At 51.2% G+C, this 20,354-nt stretch overlaps 1 protein-coding gene across 2 annotated transcripts; it reads right to left on the bottom strand.

The window, feature by feature from the left end:
• Positions 1 to 356: 356 nt before the first annotated feature.
• SYNGR1 (synaptogyrin 1) lies at positions 357 to 19,368 on the bottom strand. Of its 2 annotated transcripts, none has more exons than XM_071422908.1 (4): positions 19,107 to 19,362; positions 8,256 to 8,493; positions 7,257 to 7,402; positions 357 to 4,710 (listed from the first exon to the last, which is right to left on the bottom strand). In XM_071422908.1, the coding sequence occupies exons 1-4, from the start codon at positions 19,203 to 19,205 to the stop codon at positions 4,492 to 4,494; spliced, it is 702 nt and encodes a 233-aa protein (XP_071279009.1). In that variant the 5' UTR covers positions 19,206 to 19,362; the 3' UTR covers positions 357 to 4,491. The 2 variants fall into 2 exon arrangements, with proteins under 2 accessions (XP_071279009.1, XP_071279010.1); XM_071422909.1 differs by lacking the exon at positions 357 to 4,710 and adding an exon at positions 4,717 to 5,933 and having other exon boundaries at positions 19,107 to 19,368.
• Positions 19,369 to 20,354: the final 986 nt, after the last annotated feature.

The raw sequence follows: 20,354 nt of genomic DNA, 5'->3' as shown, positions 1-20,354 counted from the left end.
TGTAAGTCCCCCATCCACACCTCCTATTGCCACATCCTTTTCACAGTGAGAGTCCACTTCTAACATGGCATGTCAGATTCCTCAAGTTTTCCTACTGATTAGGTGAGAGACACTTGATGGTGTGTGTGATTTGAAACTTAGGCCAAGTAAAACATACAACCATTAGTTTCCACCGAAACATCTTAGTAAGGGCAGCTCTTTAGGTTTCCTTCCTCCATCCAAGCCACTGATTGTCACTAAACTTGCCAGCTTGGCCATGCAGGAGCACAGGAGCCAACGCTCTTGCAGTCAACCAAGCTAAAAAAGCCGTCCCTCCCCAAAGAAGAAAATCCAGACCATTTCTTTTTTCCATATAGTATGGTTATTTTGAACGTCATAACTTTATTGAGACACCAGTAGTTACCACCTTCACTTTGTTAACCACAAATATATAGGACATTGTAAACACAGGTGCCGAGGTGGCGGGGTTTGCTGTAGTTGAATTTTGGAAGGGACGGGGGCAGGGGGAGGAGGAGGAGGAGGAGGAGGGCTGAAGGGACACTCGGGCTTAGACAAGACCACTCAGAGGATCCTGTATGCGGCAGGCCATCCATGAGTCATCGGGTATACGTATATATGTATAGCTTTATATTATACATCTCTTTAAATATATATATATAATATATATACTATACACAGGCAGTAATGTGGCAGGGGAAGGGGCAGGGCAGCCCAGGTGATGTTACAAATGCCACACAGGCAGCAGGGAGTTGTCTGGATGGATGGTTTGAACTTGCTGCATGAGGTGGCCTCACTGGGTTCCTTACCTTGTACCTGCTCTGGGGATGGGAGCTGAGACTCCTGTGGGAATCACCCTGCAATGCTGCCTTCCTGGGTCCTCCCAAGTGCTTGCAAGGGTACAGGGACAAAGACACCTCCTCCCCTGTGGGAACTGCCAGGAATAACGCAGAGAGGAAGGGCATGTGATGAGGTGATGAACGGGGTGGTGGGGACATGGGTGATCCAGGGATGGGGACACATCAGGAGGCTGAATGCACAGACAGAACTGGGGCAACATTTCATCATCTCTTTGCCCTTCACAGCCTCTGCTTCCACAAAACAGTCCCTTACTTGGGGGCTTCATAAAATAAGAAGACATTAAGGGGCCATTGCTTCCAACAAGGGATGTGTAATCCCTGTTATCGGAACAAATGGCAGAGGGGGAAGAAAGCTGCCTTATCATTTTGCTTATACAGCCTTCCCTCTGATCTCCTAATCTCTAGAGCAGGGCTGATCTCACCCACACTTAGAATGTAAAAGGGACATGTTCCAGTCAGCTGCTCAGGTCTCGCCTATGATCACCAGAAATAGGCAGCACCTTATCAGAAGCACCTAAGATAAGATAACCAGCCCTTTTGGTAGGTCTGTATGTCTCATCAGCTACAGAACCAGCCAAATGCCACTAGAAACTGCATTCTGCATTTTAAAGGGCTACATGCAAACAAGTAGAGTCCCCAGAGTGGCAGACCACTCCCAGGTCTGCCACCACCAACCCTCCACTGCAAAGGCTGAAAGCACACAAACCCAAGCAGAGTATGTCTTCTCCCATGAGCAAAAGCAAGAAGCTGTCTGAGTATCTACTGCTGTAGTGTCACATCAATTCTTTTCTTATGACACAAAGCAAGGAGAACAACTGAGAGATGGGAAGTCACCCAAGATGAAGTCACTTGGCTCAAGTCCCACTGAAGTGCTGGTTCTGAGCGGGTGGCTCATTCCGCCTCAAGCCCACCTGAGCCATCAGCTGGTTACATGAGGGAAGCAAGCCCAAGAGGATAAAGAAAAGCTTGCTCATTAGTCAGCCCCAAATGGTGTTTAGCCACCTACGTAACTCTGATGGGAGAAGGGGCATGCAAGATGCTCCTGCACCACACCCCAAAACAGAGCCCCAGGTAGATCCCCTACATACTGCCTGTACCTCTCCTTATGTGCCCAGTCACTCACAGAGGAGGGACATCCCAAAAGGTACAACATATTTTTGTGCTGAGGGATGGTTCCTTATAGCCTCCACCTCCTCTCGGTTCCCTCCCCACACCCCAAAGGAAAGCATGAAGGATGACACAGATGAATCTAGGTGAGTACAACTCACTTCTCTCCTGCTCCACCTCATCATTCATTCTTCTTCCCTGGTGGGAGACAAACAGGAGGGTGCTCCCCCACATCCAGTCACAACAAACCTCTCTCAATAAAGTAAACCCGTCCCAAGCCTAAATATTAGGCTGAACCCACAGAAAATGAAGCTCAAGGGGCTTCCTTCCAAAAGGCACCCCTCTTATTTACAGTATTGCATTCACTCATAGGCACAGAGCAAGGGATGTGTGCCTGTGCCCAGTCATTCCTGCTGTGTCCTTAGGGCTACCTGATCCCCTCTCCTGTCCTCACCAGTGGGTAACAACCAGTGAGATGGGCCAAGCCTGGGGAGGACAAGCCATGGGGACAGCCACCAGCAGCAGCACAAATGTGCTGGAAGAACAGGGAGAAATGGTGCCTGTATATACAGGGGAGAACACTGCTCCACTTCCCCCTGCTGCTCTACAGTTTCTACCCCTTCCTTATCTTTGTGGGGCACTGGGAGGAGGGAAGTACTGGTAACCTTGGTGTCCTCCAGATGAGATAGTCACACAACCACAGCCCAGACCTGTGTCCCATTCTCCCCACTCCTAAGGGGGCTATGAGGAATAGGCTGGATGTGCAGTGCAGGCACTGACAGATTTTGGATCTGCTGCTGATCTCTGCTACTGGGACCAGTGTTGCATCAAGCAGGGTGGCTGTCTGGGGGATGGAGCTCCTCACTTCTGCAAGCCTGCTTCTTGTGCTCTGAGAGATGTCTGTGCCCAGGAGAATTGTCTAGGTAGCTATTGCTGAATTATTTCCATTTAGAGGAAACCTGGAATCTGTCTTCATGCACAGACCTAACTTTTAACTTGGGACAAAGAGTGGGCTTCCACAGTTGTGTCTTTACTTGGAGCAAAGTCATGAGGAGTGTGGAATGACACCCATAAGAGCTCTATCTAACAGTCACTGCTGCCACCTAGGCGAGGCTTTAAAGTCAGCCAGGATCTGAGACGCTGCAGAAGAGCACTGAGGTATGGTCTATGGCAAGTACAGAAAGACCAGTTTTCAGACAGCTCGGTCTGGCCCCAACCAATTCTCTGCACACCAAGACCTCTTCCCTATCTGAGTGGGAGGCAAAGCGCAGCTGTAGAGGGCAGGACCCCTCCTGCTTGGCTGCACTCTGTGCAAGAGCCAGACACATGCTGGCTATCCCAGCAGCAGTATTTCTTCCTAAGTGGGGTCCTCCTCCATTCCTGTGTGCTACAAAGATGGTGTCAGCAAGAGGCTTTGCACTGTTGTAAAGGAACAGAGAAACAGAGGAAGGTTCAACAGGACCTGAGGAGCAAAACTGTCTTTCTTTTCCTCCTGGTCTGGGTGAAATGACAAAGCTCCCCTCTCCCCCTCGAACCAGCCCAGCTGGGATTGAAGGCTCTCTTCAAGAAAGCCCATCTCCTCCATCCTTCCTCCCACAGGCACTGTGTCTGGGCCCAGAGGCTGGGCATGGCTCCCCTCCTGCTTCATCAAACACTGGACTGGGAAGAGCAGTGACTAGCAGGATGTACAGCCGAGGGGAATCATCCCACCTCAATCCAAGGGGGCTGAGGAAGGACTGAATCTCAGGGCACCACCCCTCTGCTCTGCTCAGTCTCTTGCTGTACCCTACAGACATGCCTGCGATTTCTGATTGTACCTGCAAATCTTCCGTTTTCCCTTCCCATTTTTTCTTCTTGTACTCTCCTCCTCTCCAATAACACTTCTCCCAAGCCCTCTAAAAATAAAGGCCCTCTCCCTCACTAGCATGTTGCAGGGAAAAGGTCCCTTGTCTTTACATGGAGAATGCTATTCCTTCTGTCCTCTAGGCCCCTCCTCACACTCTTGAATGCTGACTCCAACACCATTCTCCTCCCTGAACCACCAGGTGCTCCAAACCAATGTGGATGCTCCCACATCTACTCCAGCCTTTAGCAATACCCTCACTTCTAGGAAGGTCCCCGGTCCCTCTCATTTCTTCTGTTCTGCCTCCAACACCCTTTCCCCTGCCCTGCCAGTGCCATAGCTCCTCTCCTGTCCACAAGACAGACTCTGCCCTCTGTAACAAGGCAGAGGGAGAGGAAGAAAGGAGGGACTTTCCTATCGAAGTGCAGATTTTGGAAGAATTTGGTTCTGGCAGGTAGCTTGGTGGGAGAGGAGAAGGAATAGGTGATGGGGAAACCTTTTTTTCCTTTTTTTTTTTGCCTTTTTTAAAAACAATAAATAAAAACAGATGACCCAGAAGGCTGGAGCATAGCTGAGAGCCACCTCTTGTACCACTATGCACGTGTCTTGTTTGTGCCTCGGCTTTCTGCCGGCAGTGGGAACGGGGGCAGAAGGGAAAGGGGAAGGGCAAGGGGCATCGGTGGCTCAGTAGTTCTGCGTTTGGTACCCCTGTGTCTCGGTGTCGAAAGCATCTGCTGGAGGGGGCTGCTGGTACGTCCCCACCGCATCTGGAGCATCCTCCTCGTTCGTGTAGGGAGCATAAGGCATGCCGGAGTCCTGGCTTGGGTCCATGTAGTCCTGGGAGAAGAGGGCCGAATCGGCACCCAACTGGAAACGCTGATACGCCAGGAACGCCTGGCCCACCTTTAAGGGAGGAGGTGGAGGGAAGACATGGGAAGCAGAGAGGGAAGAGGAAAAAGAGGAGGAACGTACCGAAAAAGAGAAACAAACAAAAGTGGGTTAGTAGTGGTTACGGATTAGTGTGCGAGGCCCGCCTGGCAGATTGCCGGTGAAACGCCCCACGAGCGTGGAAGTCCACACTCTCCCACAGAAAACATGAGCCCACAAGGAGAGAGAGCAGGGATGGCTGCAAGACCAGCTGGCTGTGTGCAGCCTGCCAAGGCTCCCTGCTTTCTCTGGGATGTTCAGGGCACCTCCTGTCCGCCAGTGGGGTTTCACCAACATTGCACAGGTGGCAGAGGCTCAGTTGGCACTAGTTATCCCAGTCAGCCCCTCCTGGCTGTGGGAAGGCAATCTGCCTTGGCAACACCAGAGGGCTTGGCTGCTGGGCTGCATCCATGAGGCCATTTGACTTGAAAAGGCCAGTAATGAGAGCAGGATTTGACACAATGTACTGAGGTAGAGGTCACCCCCTGAAACACCTTCACCAGTCAACATCTGCAAGGTGTAGCACAGACCTTGGGAAGGAGCAGCAGGAAGCAAGGCAGCTGCTTCCCAGACCAGGGGACAGTTAGCAAGCAAACTGCTGTCTCCTGCCTCAAGCACCTTTTGGAGGACTGCAGGAGCCTGGGCACGGGGTTCAGCAGGCATGGCTAATTGTCCCAGAGCATCCCTGAGAGAGGTGAGGAGTCTAGCAAGTGACAGGGGAGAGGTTTTTGGGGAATGAGGTCTGGGAAGAAATGGAAGAGATAAAATAGTCGGGGCAGAGGGCATCTCCTGGCTGAAGTATTAGGTCTGAGCAGTCATCAAAAAAAGGCACAGTGGTGTTACACAGCATTAGTTAAGGTATGGGTGAGGGAGAGAAGGGAGCAGAAGAGGAGAAGAAATTGCCAGTTCCAACTCTCCAGAGGGAGATTCCCCATTTAATGGACAACCCCACTCCAATTCAATGGCCCATATCTTCCCATCCCATGCCCTGCAGTGAGCACACATTCATAGTCAGGGCATTGGAACCAGCTCTGCTCAGTGACCTCCTCCAGCTGCATCCCTCCACCCCTTCCCCCAAATTCTCCCATCAGCAAGGGGCACTAAGGCAGCAAGGATGGGGAGTTAGGGAACAGGGTATTGTATTCCTCCTGAAAATTAATGTCTCCGAGTCTCCGGAAAGCCAGAAATGCGAGGCAGCCCTGTGAGGAGAGAGAGGGTTGTGGGAAGGAGAATCAGTAAGGTAGAGCAAACCAGAGTGTTTGACTGAAATAAAAAAAAACTGAGGAATTAAGGGAAGAGGATGCCGTTTTGGCCACTTGCAAGCCTGTGCATGGGAGAGGATCACTGCAGGTGATGGCACCTCCAAAAGTGTCCTGAGGGACCCCTTGCAAAAACCCTGCTGCTTGTCTCACTTTCTGCTGGAGCTCACAAGGAGCTTTTGGCAGCTCTCGAGTGCAGGACACAGCTCATGAAGGGAACACACACTGCTGTCCCTCAATCCTGCCTGGTGTCACCGTGGTGAGGGTGCTGACAGCACAACCCTTTGCAGCCCCCCTTCCTCTTTGACAGCTCCTTGGTTTTATGGCACCTTTCCTATCTGGCCCCTGCCCAACATCAGGGCCTGTAGGAAGAGGAGAAGATAAAGCCACAAGGGCTTATGCATGGAGACAAGGGTAAAATGCTTTCCTGCTTGGCACTATCCTGTCACTTCAGAAAAAAATCACTTGTGCTTGGTGCAGTCAGAGGCAGGAGGAAGTCATCAGAGATATTTATCTTTCACCCAACAGTTTTTCCAGGAAACTGGCAATAAAGAACTTCTGAGGAAAGGGCAGTCTTAAGACAGGACTATCACCTTCCTAAAGGCAACCCAGTGAGGTGGCACTCCAGTGGTGGGTGCAGAATCCAGAAGAACAATGATGACATCTTGCATGATGGGAGCAAAGGTGGGAGGGAGATGGGTGCAACCCCTGGCCTGCAGCTCCCTTCTCTGTTTAGTGTCTGTAAGGTGAACATGATGTTGAAGTCCTCTGACACACAGAGAAAACAGTAACAGGTTGTCCAGAGAGGTAGTGGATGCCCCATCCCTGCAAACATTCAAAGTCAGATTGAACTGGGCTCTGAGCCATCTGATCTCGTTGACCATGTCCCTGGTCTTTGCAGGGGGTTGGACTAGATGGCCTTTTAAAAGTCCCTTCCAACCCAAATTTTTGTATGATTCTATGACAATGGTGGCTGGGGAGCTGGCTTGTCCAAGGTCTTATTAAAGGTCTGTTGAGAATGCTCCTTACAGGGATATGAAACTCTCTTGCTCACTGTACTTATTAGTGCTCTAAAACTTTTTTCCATGCAAGTTTTTGAGTCCCAAGTTTACTTCTCAACCGCTTCCTCTCCTGCATTTCCTTCTCAGAAGCCATGTGAACTGAGATCCCAGGGGCCCCACTCTTAGCCAGTCTCCTTTCCTTCCTCACAAGATAATACAGCACAGAGGACATTTGATCCCATGTCATGGCTACTCTACTCACCCAGGTAAAGATGGAGAAGAACGAGAATGTGATGGCTGCTCGGGCTGCATCTCCTCCCTCATTCAGGGGGTTGTCCTCTGGTTTCGAAGCTTGCCACTGGTTGGTCAGAAAGCAGAAGCCAACGAACCAGAGGAATGCCCAAAAGGCTGGGATGGACCACCACCGGTGTGCCAAAGGGAAGGACAAAGACAACAAGAAGATATGCATGAGCATAACATATACATATTACATTTCTCTGGAAATTTCAACTCTGAGACTCACCACTGTGTTGCAGACTGGGCCAAACTGACTGCTCAGCCAGTCTGAGCCCAAGTGAGCTGGCAGGCTCCCTGACAGCAAACTGTCAAGGTGACCAAGAGGTGTCTGCAGAGAGCACCTCAGGAGAGTGTATTTGCTTGTGTTTGGATTGATCATAGGACTTGCATTTGGCCTTGGGAGGGAGCCTGAAGGGCTTCCAGTACTAGAGCAATCACCTGGGCTCTATGAAACAGCCACTGCTTCACAATCCTGTCCTGCAAGGACAAGCAAAGAGCAATTCCTTCCACGGGAGCTGCAAAAGAGTGGGAAGCAGCTGGTCTGCAGTTACACGGAGACCAGCTTGTGCTCAGGACAGAACAGCTCAGGAACTCACATCAAGGAAAGGTGCTGAAAGATCACTAACACCTGTGCCCCCAGGAAAGGGTGAAGGTAGAAGGTACTCACCCTCTGCCAAGCACAGGCAGACACCTGGCAGTGAGGGAAATGGGCAGTCCAAAGCAACAGAAAAGCAGGGCACAATCCCTCCCCTTCTCTTGTCAGCTGTACATAGGATCGCTAGGCAAGGGACTAACTGTGAAAGAACTTGCAAGCCCAAAGTCCTTAGCAAATCCAGGTGCTTCACCTGCTCCTGCCCTCACTCCATTCCTGGTCCCTCTGACATACTCCATGGGGAGCCTGACACTGAGCAGTTTGCCTGAGGGCTGCAATAAGCCAGCAGGGCCAAAGGGCTGGGAAGCTCACCTGAGACGCCGATGTCCGAGAGCACTGCCTTCTTGCGGTCCTTGACGCTGCTGATCTGCGGGAAGTAGGCATCCAGGGCCAGGTAAAGAAGGCAGCTGAGGAAGGCGAGGACACCCACGGTAATGCCATAGTTGCAGGCATTGTGATTGCGGTTGAAGATGCAGTGCTCTTCCACCTCATCCACACGGTTCACGTACCCTTCATTGACAATGGAGCCGAACACCACAATGGAGAACACCTGGAGGGGAGGGAGGCCAGAGACACATCAGGGCAAGCCCCATCTCTCTGCACCAGCAGAAAGGAGCAGAGCTCTGCAGGGGACAGACACCCTTCACCAGCACCTTTCTGCTCTGCTGAGCTCCTGCCCGGCTGACTTGCTTGGGTTGTAGCCACAGGGAATTTACTGGGAACATGGTCTCATTTTATTTCTGAGGATTAACTTATAATAGGACATTTTTAGATTGAACCTTTTTATCCATCTGACCTAAAGCGATGCAAAGCAGTTGCAATCTGGAATAAGGGTGGCTTCCCACAGACACACAGGGAGGTGACATGGAATGTAAATTGGGATATGGTTTTGGTGTGGGTGCCTGCATACAATGGCTTCTAGTAGTGGAAATCCTCTTAGTTTGCACTTACTCTCCCACTCACTCCTTTCTCTTCAAGAGATTAATTGTTTCTACCAGGCATCTGTTCACTGATTTTATCTATCAAGCTACTACGCTCTTTACCCCATCCACCTTCCCACAATCCACAGCCCTGCTTGCTCTGCAGCTCCATTCTGCTGGGCTTCTGTTCTCCCCATTTCCCCACACTACACACCTCTCTCCACCAGTTTTCCATCAGCCCACTCCATGACACCACCTATCCTGTCCACTCACCCATATGCCAACACCCTCCAACCCTCCCCATAGATTTCAGGGGCCAAACATCCCCACTCCAGGTCCACTTGTAAGGGGCCACTTTGAGTCCTCCCTACCTGTCACCACCACTGCCACTGCATGTTATTTTAAATCAGGCAGAATTAAGGATGAGTCCAGGTAGAAATGCCCTAATCCGCAGTTGCTGGTCTAATCTTTGCTCATGGGCTTAGCCTTCACCGCCTGCCACAAGGCTGTCCCTCTTTGACACAGCGGGTTCACCAAAGCACAGAGCTATTTACAGCAGCCCCAGTCCTGCACCTTGCATCTCAAATAAACAGCTTCCCCTTCCCCACAGAAGAAAGAGGGGAATATTAAGGCAGCATGTACAGATTTTTCCTTGCGAGTCATCTGGAGACCCTCACTAGGAACAGCTGACTGGATGCTGCCTGCAAGAAGAGCCTCAGGGAAATGGGAATGGGACCTCAAGCATGGGATGAAATTACATATGAAGTGCACTAGGGCATCACCAGGGTACTCTGCCAGCCTGGGAGATGTCTGCACAACAAGACTTGGCACCTTTGAAACCACCCTCCCATCCCCAAGGAAAAGCAGCACACAAGAAGATGAGGAGGTCAAGTCTCCTGTAAGAAGTGGAGCTTGGTCTGAGTGTTTGCCTGGTCAGGACCCCAGTTCCACTTAACCCAACCAAGCACCAGAAGACAACCCAGAAAGCAGAGAAGCAGCTTTGTGACTGCAGGGAAAATGGCTGATTAATGCCAACCCAATACACCACCTATTATCAGTGAGGTCAGATACCTGAGATCCAAAGCACAGACCTCTGCTGCTTGGCCTGTGCCATCAAGATCCAGAGGAAAAGCCTTACTCAGAGTCCCTCTACAGCCCTTGGGCAGACACTCAACATCAACCACGTTTCACCTGCAAAACTCCAACAAATATCCACTGACAACCAATATTAGTTTTTCACCTCAAGTCTTGTAATTGGGTCACACTTGGGTTGTTGAAACTGGGTGTATCACACTAGAGCAAACTAAAAAAAGCTGGAAGCTGGTGTTCCTAAGCGTAGGAGCTATATGGGTTCTCTGAAAATCATAAGAGCTTTTTAAGTTTAGAAGTAAAATAACTGATTTCTCCTCCTCCTCCTCCTCCTCCTTCTTCTTGCAAATCAAGATTGATCATATTTTGCAGAACTTGCCTGTGAAAATTAAATAAGAATCTATTCTGTTAGAAGCAAAGATTTAGTCCTCAAAATTTCAGCCAGAATGGTTTGGAAAGCAGCAAAATTGCAGAAAATTACAGCTAGGCTCTTTCAGTAGGATGTCTCACACACCTTCACAACAGGCTGGGCTGGCAGGTCTGCTAGGGTCATTGAATATAACACCCTGCTCTTCTGACCCAAGGGAGAGCTGACAGACTCCTGAAGTGACATCCCAATGTGAGGCTGTGACCAGCACTGATGCTGACACCTGAAGTACCAATCTCCATATATTGAGCTTACAAAGTGGGTGCCCTGTTTTCTGCAGCATCACACAGAAGGCCTATCTTCTCTTTGGAAGATGAGGAACAGCCTCTAAAGTAGCATAGTCTGCTGTTCAGTTTTGGTTTAGGACTCAAAACTAGTAAAATGTTGACTCCCTGAGTCAGACAAACCTTTGCAATGAGATTTATTGCGAGTCTCTGCTTAATCATTTGGGATGAATGAACCTTTGCAATGGTCTCTCCCCAGAGACACATTTGTGGAGATACATCCTGATACACATCTCCTCTCTGCTCCTACCTTTGGGTTTGCTGCTGGGCTGGACAGAATAATTTCTTTTTGCATTTGCTCTTTCATATCTTTTTATGCTGGCACATCATAAAGGCACAGCTTAGAGTCACAAGACTAGAGGAACATCTCCCTCTCCCTAATTTTCAAGCAGAGGTGGCATTTCTAACTTCCTTTCTCCACCTGCAGTCAGCCAAGATGCCAGACTTCTCTCCTATGAAGAGAAACCTGTTTCCTAGCCTGGAGATGCCCAAGGGATATTTACAGGCAAGCATCTGGGTTCAGATGATCTTAGGAGTTTTCTAGGGAGATTCTTCTTCACTAAGCATGTTCTCACTTGTGAGCAGAATAAGACACTGTGGATGCTTATCCCCTCTGTCCTGAAACAGCCATCCCAAAGTACTCTTTGTCCTTAGGAAAGCTTTCTATGGACCAAAGCACACTAGCTTACAAGATGTCTCCTTCTCTCTGTGTTTTCCACACCATTGGCATCAGCTCTGATCCATGCTCCACTCCCTGGCACTGCAGAGAGGGCAAAGAGAGGGTGTGCTCCCTTTGCCAGCCTGTCACCACCCTGGTGGCACAGCAAAATGCCCACTGTGCACAGAAGCCTTGAGCTGGGCTGGGTTACACTGACTGGGCAAGAATGGGCAGGCTCAAACCAGAGATTCCAGGCAGACCTGGACAGCAAAAGAACCAACTGCTGCTGCTGCTGCTGCTGCCAGGCAACATCACCTCTTTCATTGCCATGATGTCCATCCCTGGAAACTGTTGTGACAAACAATTTTCTAAAAAAAATCATAGTTATGAGCTTAGATCTTGCAGCCTTTAGGAGAAGCAGTTGCACACTTCATCCATGGCAGCTATTCCTTGTTGGTAAGGGAGCAGCTGGGTGGAAGCTCACTGATGTGGCAAGTCATCTTAGAAAGAGCAAATATATTTTATTTCCTTGATTTCACAATCCATGCCCTGAAAGATGATCTAAGCAGCAGATGCAGAATGAATGACTGCTTAGATTATAAACAAAGCACCAAGTTTCAAGGATGAAGTGTTTACGTTCCTGTTCCTGGCACATCTGCAGGACTTGTAAGGAAACACCAGTGACCAACAGCACTGGCACAAGCCTCTTACTGCTCTGTGTTACTGCTGCTTGTGTCTTCTCGCCCCATTTGACACTTGCTGCACAAAGCCTTGCCTACAGCCATTGATAAAGTGGCCCAAAATACACATCCAACTGCAAAGAGGAGGCAAGGAGAAGATGGCAGAAGTCTTCTCCTGACTGAGAAGTGAGATGCAGACAAGTGGCTTGTCTGCAAGCCAACAGGAGGTCTCCTGAGGCTCCCGAATGCAGCCCATACTTCCACTCTGCAGAGGGAGATCACTGGCCACTTTCCTATGCTTGGTAATGAAAACCAGCCAACCATCTCCAGCTTTGTGCTCTTAAGCGGCCTCATTTCTTCAGCAAGGCTACTTAAGTCAGTTAACAGACTTGAACTAACTAGATTTTTAGGTTGAGAGGGTTTCTTTAAGCCTCCAAGAACAACATCAATTGGGCAGATGTGTGGCCTGTCTGGAGGTACTCATTTAATAAGCAGTAATATATTTGGCTACACTCAAAAAAGGGACAGAAAAGAGCACGTGGAAAAGATCTGACCAACTCAGCCCTGCTACTGGGACTGGGCTTTGCTCCACTTCACTGCTCCTTACACACCATGTCCATATAGGTTGTTGCAATCATTTTCCTCGATTCCTGTTTCCATCCAAGAGTTTTGAGGACACCAAGTGCAGCCAGAGCCAGGTGCATTGCAAAGCTGACACAGGCAGAGCACTGTGCCAAGAGACGCAGCAAAATGAACTTAATGCTTAGCACTGCAGGGAGGAGACAGAGAAGCTGAGAGTTTTCCTTTCCTTGTTTCTCAAGGGGCTCATGCTGGCCATTACAAGCATGTAAAGGCTCATTACAGTGAGAAAAGTGCCAACCAGGCAAAATTCTGCCTCTTGTCATAAAACACCTTTTTTTTTTCCCCCTTGGTAAACTAGGTGATCTGGTTTTGCCAAAGGCAAAGGTGAGACATGAGAAGAGAGGCTCTCCAGTCCCTCCCCACTGCAGGCTCAACCCTGCAGAAAGCCAGGCAAAACCTCCTGAGCATCATGTGAGGTGCTTTCCACCATGCTGCCCATCCCCAGCCGTGCATCAGACGCTCCTGAGCATCATGTGATGGATGCAAAGCACGGCCAGCCTCTGGCAGTGCATTAGGATTTTCCTGTACCTCATCCCAGCACTTTGTCAGGCTGCCTTCCTGACTTCATCCCCAAGATCCCCATGGTGGCTGTGGTTGGGATGAGGCTGAAGAGGGTTTCTGCCGAGCTGCCTGCTTGGGCTGGCTGCAATGCCCTCCAGTCAGAGCCTCTGTCGCACTGCGTGCTGCCTCTCCCTCTCACATACCCCCTTTTTTATTCTGTTATAGAGAGGAAATAGTTTAATGACATAATATTCCTCGTGGGACTTTAAATCAAATCCCCCTCCGGCAGAACGAAGCCATAACCTCTTCTGAGTTTGATCTGGTAATGACCAGGAATGAAATTTTTCTGTTTAAAAAGAAAGCAAGAGCAGGAGACGGTGCAAATGATAAACTGCCAGAGATGATCTGGCTTTCATTTTCATTCAGCCACTTGCAAATGGAGTCTCTGGAAAGCTTTGGAGTGCCCTGCACAGACATGGAATATAATTATTATTATTATTATTGTCATTAAATCTACTGGTATTTAGTTCATTTTGAAGAAAACACATGCAGCTTTTGAGATGCATGGGGCTGGCAGCTTGGAAACAGGCGGCCTCCATTTATTCCCCCCAGCCAGCACCACGCAGGCAGCAAACAACTCCTGCCCACAGTCTCGACAGTCTGAGCCTTGTGCAGCTACTGAAGGAGGCCAGTCTCCCTGGACCCCATTTCCCTGAACATGGCACAGGGGAAAAGCACGGGTGTGCCAGTACTTCCCTCCCAGCTCACCCTCCCTGGCCATCAGCCATGTGGCACCAGCTCCCCAGCCAGGGCTGAGCCGGAGCAGGTGACTAAAGGCAGAAAGGCTCCGCATCCCTAATTCCTGCCATGGGATCTGGGACACACTTTCCTGGCCAGCCAGCCTTTTTTTTACACATGGTTTGGCAGCTGACTGCCTGGCCATTAACCCTTCTGCCTCCCACCAGATCTGTGCTCATGTCTCATGCACTTCCCATGGTTAAACAGCATCTTCTGTCCCACCACTGCTGGTGACAGCCCTCCACAATTCCATATCCATGGTGGTATCCAAGTTCTTCTGTACTTTCTAGATGGTCCCTACATTGCTGTGCCACTGGTCAGCAAAGTGGCTGCCCAAAAGTTGCTTTTTTTTCCCTGATGAAAAGCTCAGTTTTCTTTCTGGCACATCTCCCCCTCCTTGGCTTGGCTGTGCCAGCATAGGCAGAGAACGGCATGCCGTGCCACCTGCAGTGCCTGCTCCTCTTGCAGCCACACAGGTCCTCTCTGCTGCCTTGTTTCACACAAATATTTGCATTAGCCATGTCCCATCACCACGCAGCTCCTCTGCTTCTCCCCTGTATGCCTCTCATGTTTTCAAACAGCAGACTACATATGGTTATTTTTTGCTCATGTTTCTGACTGTCTTTGGTCCCTATTGCTACTTCTCAGATTTTTATCTGGAAATATCATTAATGAGAGATTTGTTTCTGCTCCAAGATCCTTCCTGGAAATGCTGTGCTGGAAACAACACAACCTGCTATATTAAACCTGAATCACTGAGCAACTGTGCATATCTGTTGTTCATCTTGTGACACAGCCTTTCACCCAATCTTAATGACAGCAAAACCCCAAAAATCCTTTTGAAGCTGACCTAGGCAAGGGCATCCCATGAAGAACTGTCCCTAGGGCTTGACTGAGAGCACATGCTTTGAACCTCCATGTTCCTTTCATCTGCACCAATTTATCTCACAAGCACGCAGCCAGCGAGCATGGGGGCTGCAGCAAAATGGAGTGGAGGAGCAGAGGCAGAAAGCATGAGCCATGGGTCAGGAACATGAGCAAGGTCTCAGCTAAATTAGCTGGGGACAGAAGGAAGGTGGGAGCCCAGCTGCAGCTGGTTTTAGACTAACAAGGCCTCCAGGCTCTAAGGCTCAGTTTAACTGCCATTGCAAGCCCATCCTATATGTCCTTGGGAAGAGACTAGTGGTGTTGTAAGCCAAGCATGAGTGTGGCAAGCCAGGGACCTGCTGGCGAGGCAGGAGATGGGGCTCTCTGCCATGCTGTGACTAGCTCCCATCCTCCAGCTTTCAGGTGCCAGCCTCTCAGGGAGAAGCCAGGAATGTGGTTCCTGTCCTTCACCTGCCTTGTCTGCTCAGCTGGAGCTGCTTGGGATGTGCTGTGCCTGTAGACACAGGGGACAGCCCTTCCTGTACCAGTTCAAATGTTCTGGATGCTCCTATCAGCCAAAGGACATGGTGGCAACAGCAGCAAGTGATGGAAAAGGAGACTGAGTGCCTCTCCTCACTGAACCTCCCTTCAGAGAGGCAGTGTCCTTGGTGTCAGAGGGGGACTTGGCACCTCAACCTATGTGACAAGTTTTAACGGGCTGCTTTGTCTGTGCAGCTCTGGTTAGAAATACTCTTACTCAAGCCCACGTCAAAACAAGCTGGGCCTGCTTCCAAAAACTGAGTTACTTTTGCCTTGTTAGGCTTTTACATCAAGCAGCACTTCAGTTTCTCCAGCAAGCAGGTTTCCAAGCAGACAGGAGCACCTGGAACAACCTGTTTCAATTAGCATTTTACTTATTTATGGCGCCAGCGCTATATCCAACGCCTGTGGGTTGCAGAAGAGCCACCAGCTCCCCTGCACCAGCTGTGGAGAGCACTGCTGCACTGCCCTGTGGGTCAGGACACAGTGGGAATATGTAGGGATGTGCTCACACTTGCCTGCTTTATTTCAAGAAGAATCCTGGAGCTGTGCAGCCCCAGCTCGGTGTGGGTCACCCAACGCCACTGGCTCCAGCTGTAGCACCAATAGCTGCAGCTTCTGGGTCACCTAAACATCCAAACCTGACACAGGAACCCCACAGAGCCACCACTATCACCAGCACACACACCAGGCAACCTTTCTGGAAGGAGACACTCACTCTGCTGTGCCTGCTGACCTCTCCAAAGCACCCATGAAACCTGAGCTGTCTCACAACACTGTCGTGGTGGACAGATGTTCCAGAATTGCTAAACTCTTTCCACAGTTTAGCATTCCCCTTGTCAAATTTATCCTATCTCCTCTGCAGCAAGGAGCAACAGAAATAATCTTTGGTCATCCCATCTGTTCCTGATCCTGAAGTTCTCCCTGGAGATTTGCTGCTGCCTCAATTGGGCTGCAAACTCCGTGGGTAGGAGCCAGTTTTGCTATCTCTTAGTAAAAAGTCATGTGCACCTCTGTGCCATCATGAAGTGTCCTAAAAGGCAGCCTGACCCAAGCACAAGGTCACTGCCTAAGGAAGCAATCATGAGAATTTCTGCTCAGTGAAAGCTCATCACGTGAAACAGGGCAAAAGGAGCCTCCAGCTTGCCCTGGAGGGACAATGCACCATTCATACCGTGAGCAGGATAAAGGCAAATGAGATCTCGGAGATGGCAGGCAAAATACTTTCAGTGCATGCAAAAGCATGTGAGAGGAAGGATTCTCAGGGAGACCACGAGGAGGGAGAGCCCTTGGCCACCAGAAGAGTTTGGTTCATAGAGCCTGGCACTGCAAAGTCTAAGTATGGATGCAATCAGTTTATAAATACCCAGGGGAAAACACCAGGGACGGAAAAGCACCATTTAAAGTGAAGGGCAAAAGATCACAAAAGTAAACAGATACCAAACAGATTTACAATGGAAAACCTCTGACCACTGGAGCCATGGAAGCCTCTCTCAGAGGAAGTGAGAAGGGAAGAAAACCACAAACTAGTCTTTTTTCAGAAAAGCTCATGCAATTTATGGAAGGGGCCATAAAGGGTCTGATGCTTGCGACAGCCTGAGAGAGGGTTTCACTGCCCACAGGGAACTCTCTTGGTCTCAAGTTTAAAGAAAAGACCAAAACTACAACTAAATATTTGGGGTGAGCTTTCGGTTTCCCTGCTTTGTTAAAGGAGAGATGCTCAGGACAACACACAAGACCAAGCCAGTGGAAAAGCAGGAGAAGGAAGGCATAGCCTTGCACCATGATGGCCATGCCATCCTCCCTTGCTGAACTGCTGACCTGGACCTCCAGCTTCTGCAAAAGAACCTCAATTTCCAGGGCCAAGTGAAGTGCCTGGGGTAAATCCCATCCTGTCCTCTGTCAAGGTCAGATGGGCAGGGAGAAATAGCATGAGGTCCCAAGGAGATGCTGCTCTGTAGAAAGTGCCTCTTGCCAGGGGAGACCTTGCAGGGCACAGAAATGAGCTCGGCAATCAAGCCAACAGTGTCTGAGATACTCTGAAGCAGATTAGGTGCCTAATTAAAAAACAAATGTATTTCTTGTTCTCTCTCCCTCACCTGGCGCCTCTGGGAAGCCAAAATCCTGCAGTGCTTGGATGAAAAAAACCCACCAGACTGAGAGGCAGATAGAGAAAACATAAAATTCTGCCACAGAGATTAGCAACGGGAGAGCCTTTGTAGGTCACATCACGTCCATCATCCCTGGGCACACAGGCTGGCTCCAGTCCAGCCTCCCAGGGGCGGGGGGCACGTGTACCCCCTTGCCTGGCGCCCAGCAGCAGCTCTCCCCTGCCAGTGTGATGTGCTGTACTGTAAACAAGCTCAGGCAGATGGACAGACAGACAGAATGCCCGCATTAATCAAGTCCTCAGCTGTCCTGGCACTCTCCAGCCACCCTCCAAGTCGCCCGGAGGAGATATCACACACCCACCCGGTTGGGAAGGCAAGGGCTGCCTCTCCACCACCACCAGCAAGCCAGGCCACCTTCCCTTTCCCTCCTTGATTGCACCTGGCACTGCTTTTATTTTATTTTATTTTCCCAAAGCCAGCCTGCCGCTTTGCCTCCCAGCTCCCGTGCGCATGTGTCTCCCCGGCGCTCTGCCTGCCCTCCCTTCTCCTCTCCCGGCTCAGACCTCAATCTCTCCCCCGCCAGCTCGCTGCTGCAGCTCTGCTCCCTTAATCCCAATGACCTTCTTGAACAAACGCGCCAGCCCCATGGGCAGCCATGGATCAGCGTCACGGGAAGAGAGAGAAACCTTCCCGTGACACCCCCGTTAGGCTCCTCTTTCCCCCTGCCCCCTTCCCCGCGAATTACCAAGAGGAAAACGCTACAGGGAAGCAGGCTGGGGGGCTGAGAGGATAGGGGTAAAAGGCAGAGCAACATCCAGCCCCCACAGCCCCTTCAACTCCCCCAGCACGGCCTGAGCCCAGCACCCTCTGACCCACAGGGAAGCAATTCCAGGACTGCAGCATCCCCCTCCCAGGCTCCCCCTGTCACCCCACATCCTGCCTTCTCCCTGCGTCTACCATAAACAGATAGGCATACAAGAGTGAGAAGACAGCCCACCCTGGAAAGCACCAGAGACGGAGACAGGGTCATGGTCCAACCTGACTCACCCTGTCCCTCCCCACGGGAGAAACCCCAAACCCGCCTGCTCTCACCCTATATGGGCCTGTACTCACACACACAGATACATGTGCATACAGCTGTACATCTGTGTGCATGCATACGTGTGGATATGCCTGGACATTTATACATACAGATATATATATATATATAAACCCAGAGACAGATCCCTACAAACATATCTATAACAGAGGCATAGCCATAAATGCTATGGAAGCATGTATGTACATATCTCTGTGTACAGACCTAGGCTGTGTGGAGACATATTGATGGACACATGCATATTATATATATATGTGGATACATGCGCATACACATGCATATATAAAGCACATAACAATAAATATGTAATACATAACAGCATATGATGATACCATATAATAACATATAATGCTATATAACATACAGCGTAATGATTTTATGTGTGTGAGTATGTGAGTGTGTGAGTGTGTATGCAGGTGTGCGGGAAGGTCAGGGTCGGTGGCGGCCGCCCGCCCGTGAGGGAGCCCCGCGACCCCCGCAGCCCGGCGGGCCGCCCCCCGCCCCGGTGCCGGTGTCGGTGCTGCCCGTGGGGGCGGCGGGGCCTTACCCAGGAGACGAACCGCAGGATGGTCTGCGGCTGCCGGATGAAGGCCTGCGGGTCGAAGGCGCCGCCGGCTTTCCCCGCTCCGAAGGCGCCCCCGTCCATGGCGGCGCGGGGGTGGGCGGGAGGCAGGCGGGGGGCTCGGCGGGCGGTGCCGGGCTGCGCCGAGCCGAGCCGGGCTGCGCCGAGCCGCGCCGAGCCGAGCCGTGCCTGGCAGCCCGGCGGCGACGAGCCGCGCGCGCCCGCCCACGGGGACGCGCCGCGCCGGGAGCGCGCAGCCTCCCCTTCCCCCGCCCCGCCGCCGCCGCGGCCGCCCGCGGCACATTGCGGGAACAAACGCGGGGTCCTGGGGCCGCAGGGTGCCGAGTGCCCGGGGTGCGGGCACTGCGGGGCGGGGAACACCTCCGGTACCAGGGCAGGACACCCAGACCCCGGGGCAGGGATGGGGGCGATGCCACCCCTGGGTTCTGCTGTGGGGCCCAGCAGGGCCAGCCCCCCGCCCGCCCACAGCCTCTGCTCGGCCTCAGGGAGCTGTGCCCAGTTCTGGACTCCCAAGTAGGGGACAGGGAGCCGCCGGAGGGGGTCCCGCAGAGGCCGCAAAGATGATTTGGGGTCTGGAGCGTCTCTTAGGAGGAGAGACTGCAGGAGCTGGGCCTTTTTATTCTGGAGAACAGAACACTGAGAGGGATCTCATTAATGCATATAAATATCTCAAAGGTGGGTGGATGTGCCAGACACTTTTCAGTGGTGCCCAGCAGAGCAATAAGCTAAAACACGACAAATTTCACTTCAACAGGAGGAAGAACTTCTTTACGTTCGAGGTGGCAGAGGCAACTGGAACAGGCTGCCCAGGGAGGTCATGGAGCCTCCCTCTCTGGAGACACCTCGTGCCTTCTTCCCATGTCACCTGCCCTAGGTGTCCCTGCCTCAGGACGAGGTGATCTCCAGAGGTCCCTGGAGAAAAGGGACCTCTTTAGGGACTTCTAAAAGGGACTTTTTAGCAGTTAGTCCTGTCATTCTGGGATGCTGCCCCACAGAGGGATAAGGCTGGGCCCTTGGGCACAACCCATTATCCCTCACCAGGTGCCTGCCCTGGACAAAGATGCTCGGTGAGCCTCAGGATCACTCTGCAGCAAAGCCTGGGGCTCTCATTTCCAGCATCCACCACCCCACCCACACTGCGTCCTAGGAGAGGGTGGGAAAAGGCCCTCTGTGAACATGGGGTGTCCAGATTTTGGGGAGACTCACTGACTC

This window comes from Agelaius tricolor, unplaced genomic scaffold (genome assembly GCF_023055355.1).
Source record: "Agelaius tricolor isolate 1412-34295 unplaced genomic scaffold, bAgeTri1.0.p SCAF_3, whole genome shotgun sequence".
Lineage (NCBI taxonomy): Eukaryota > Metazoa > Chordata > Aves > Passeriformes > Icteridae > Agelaius > Agelaius tricolor.
This window is presented reverse-complemented; position numbering and strand designations above follow the sequence as displayed.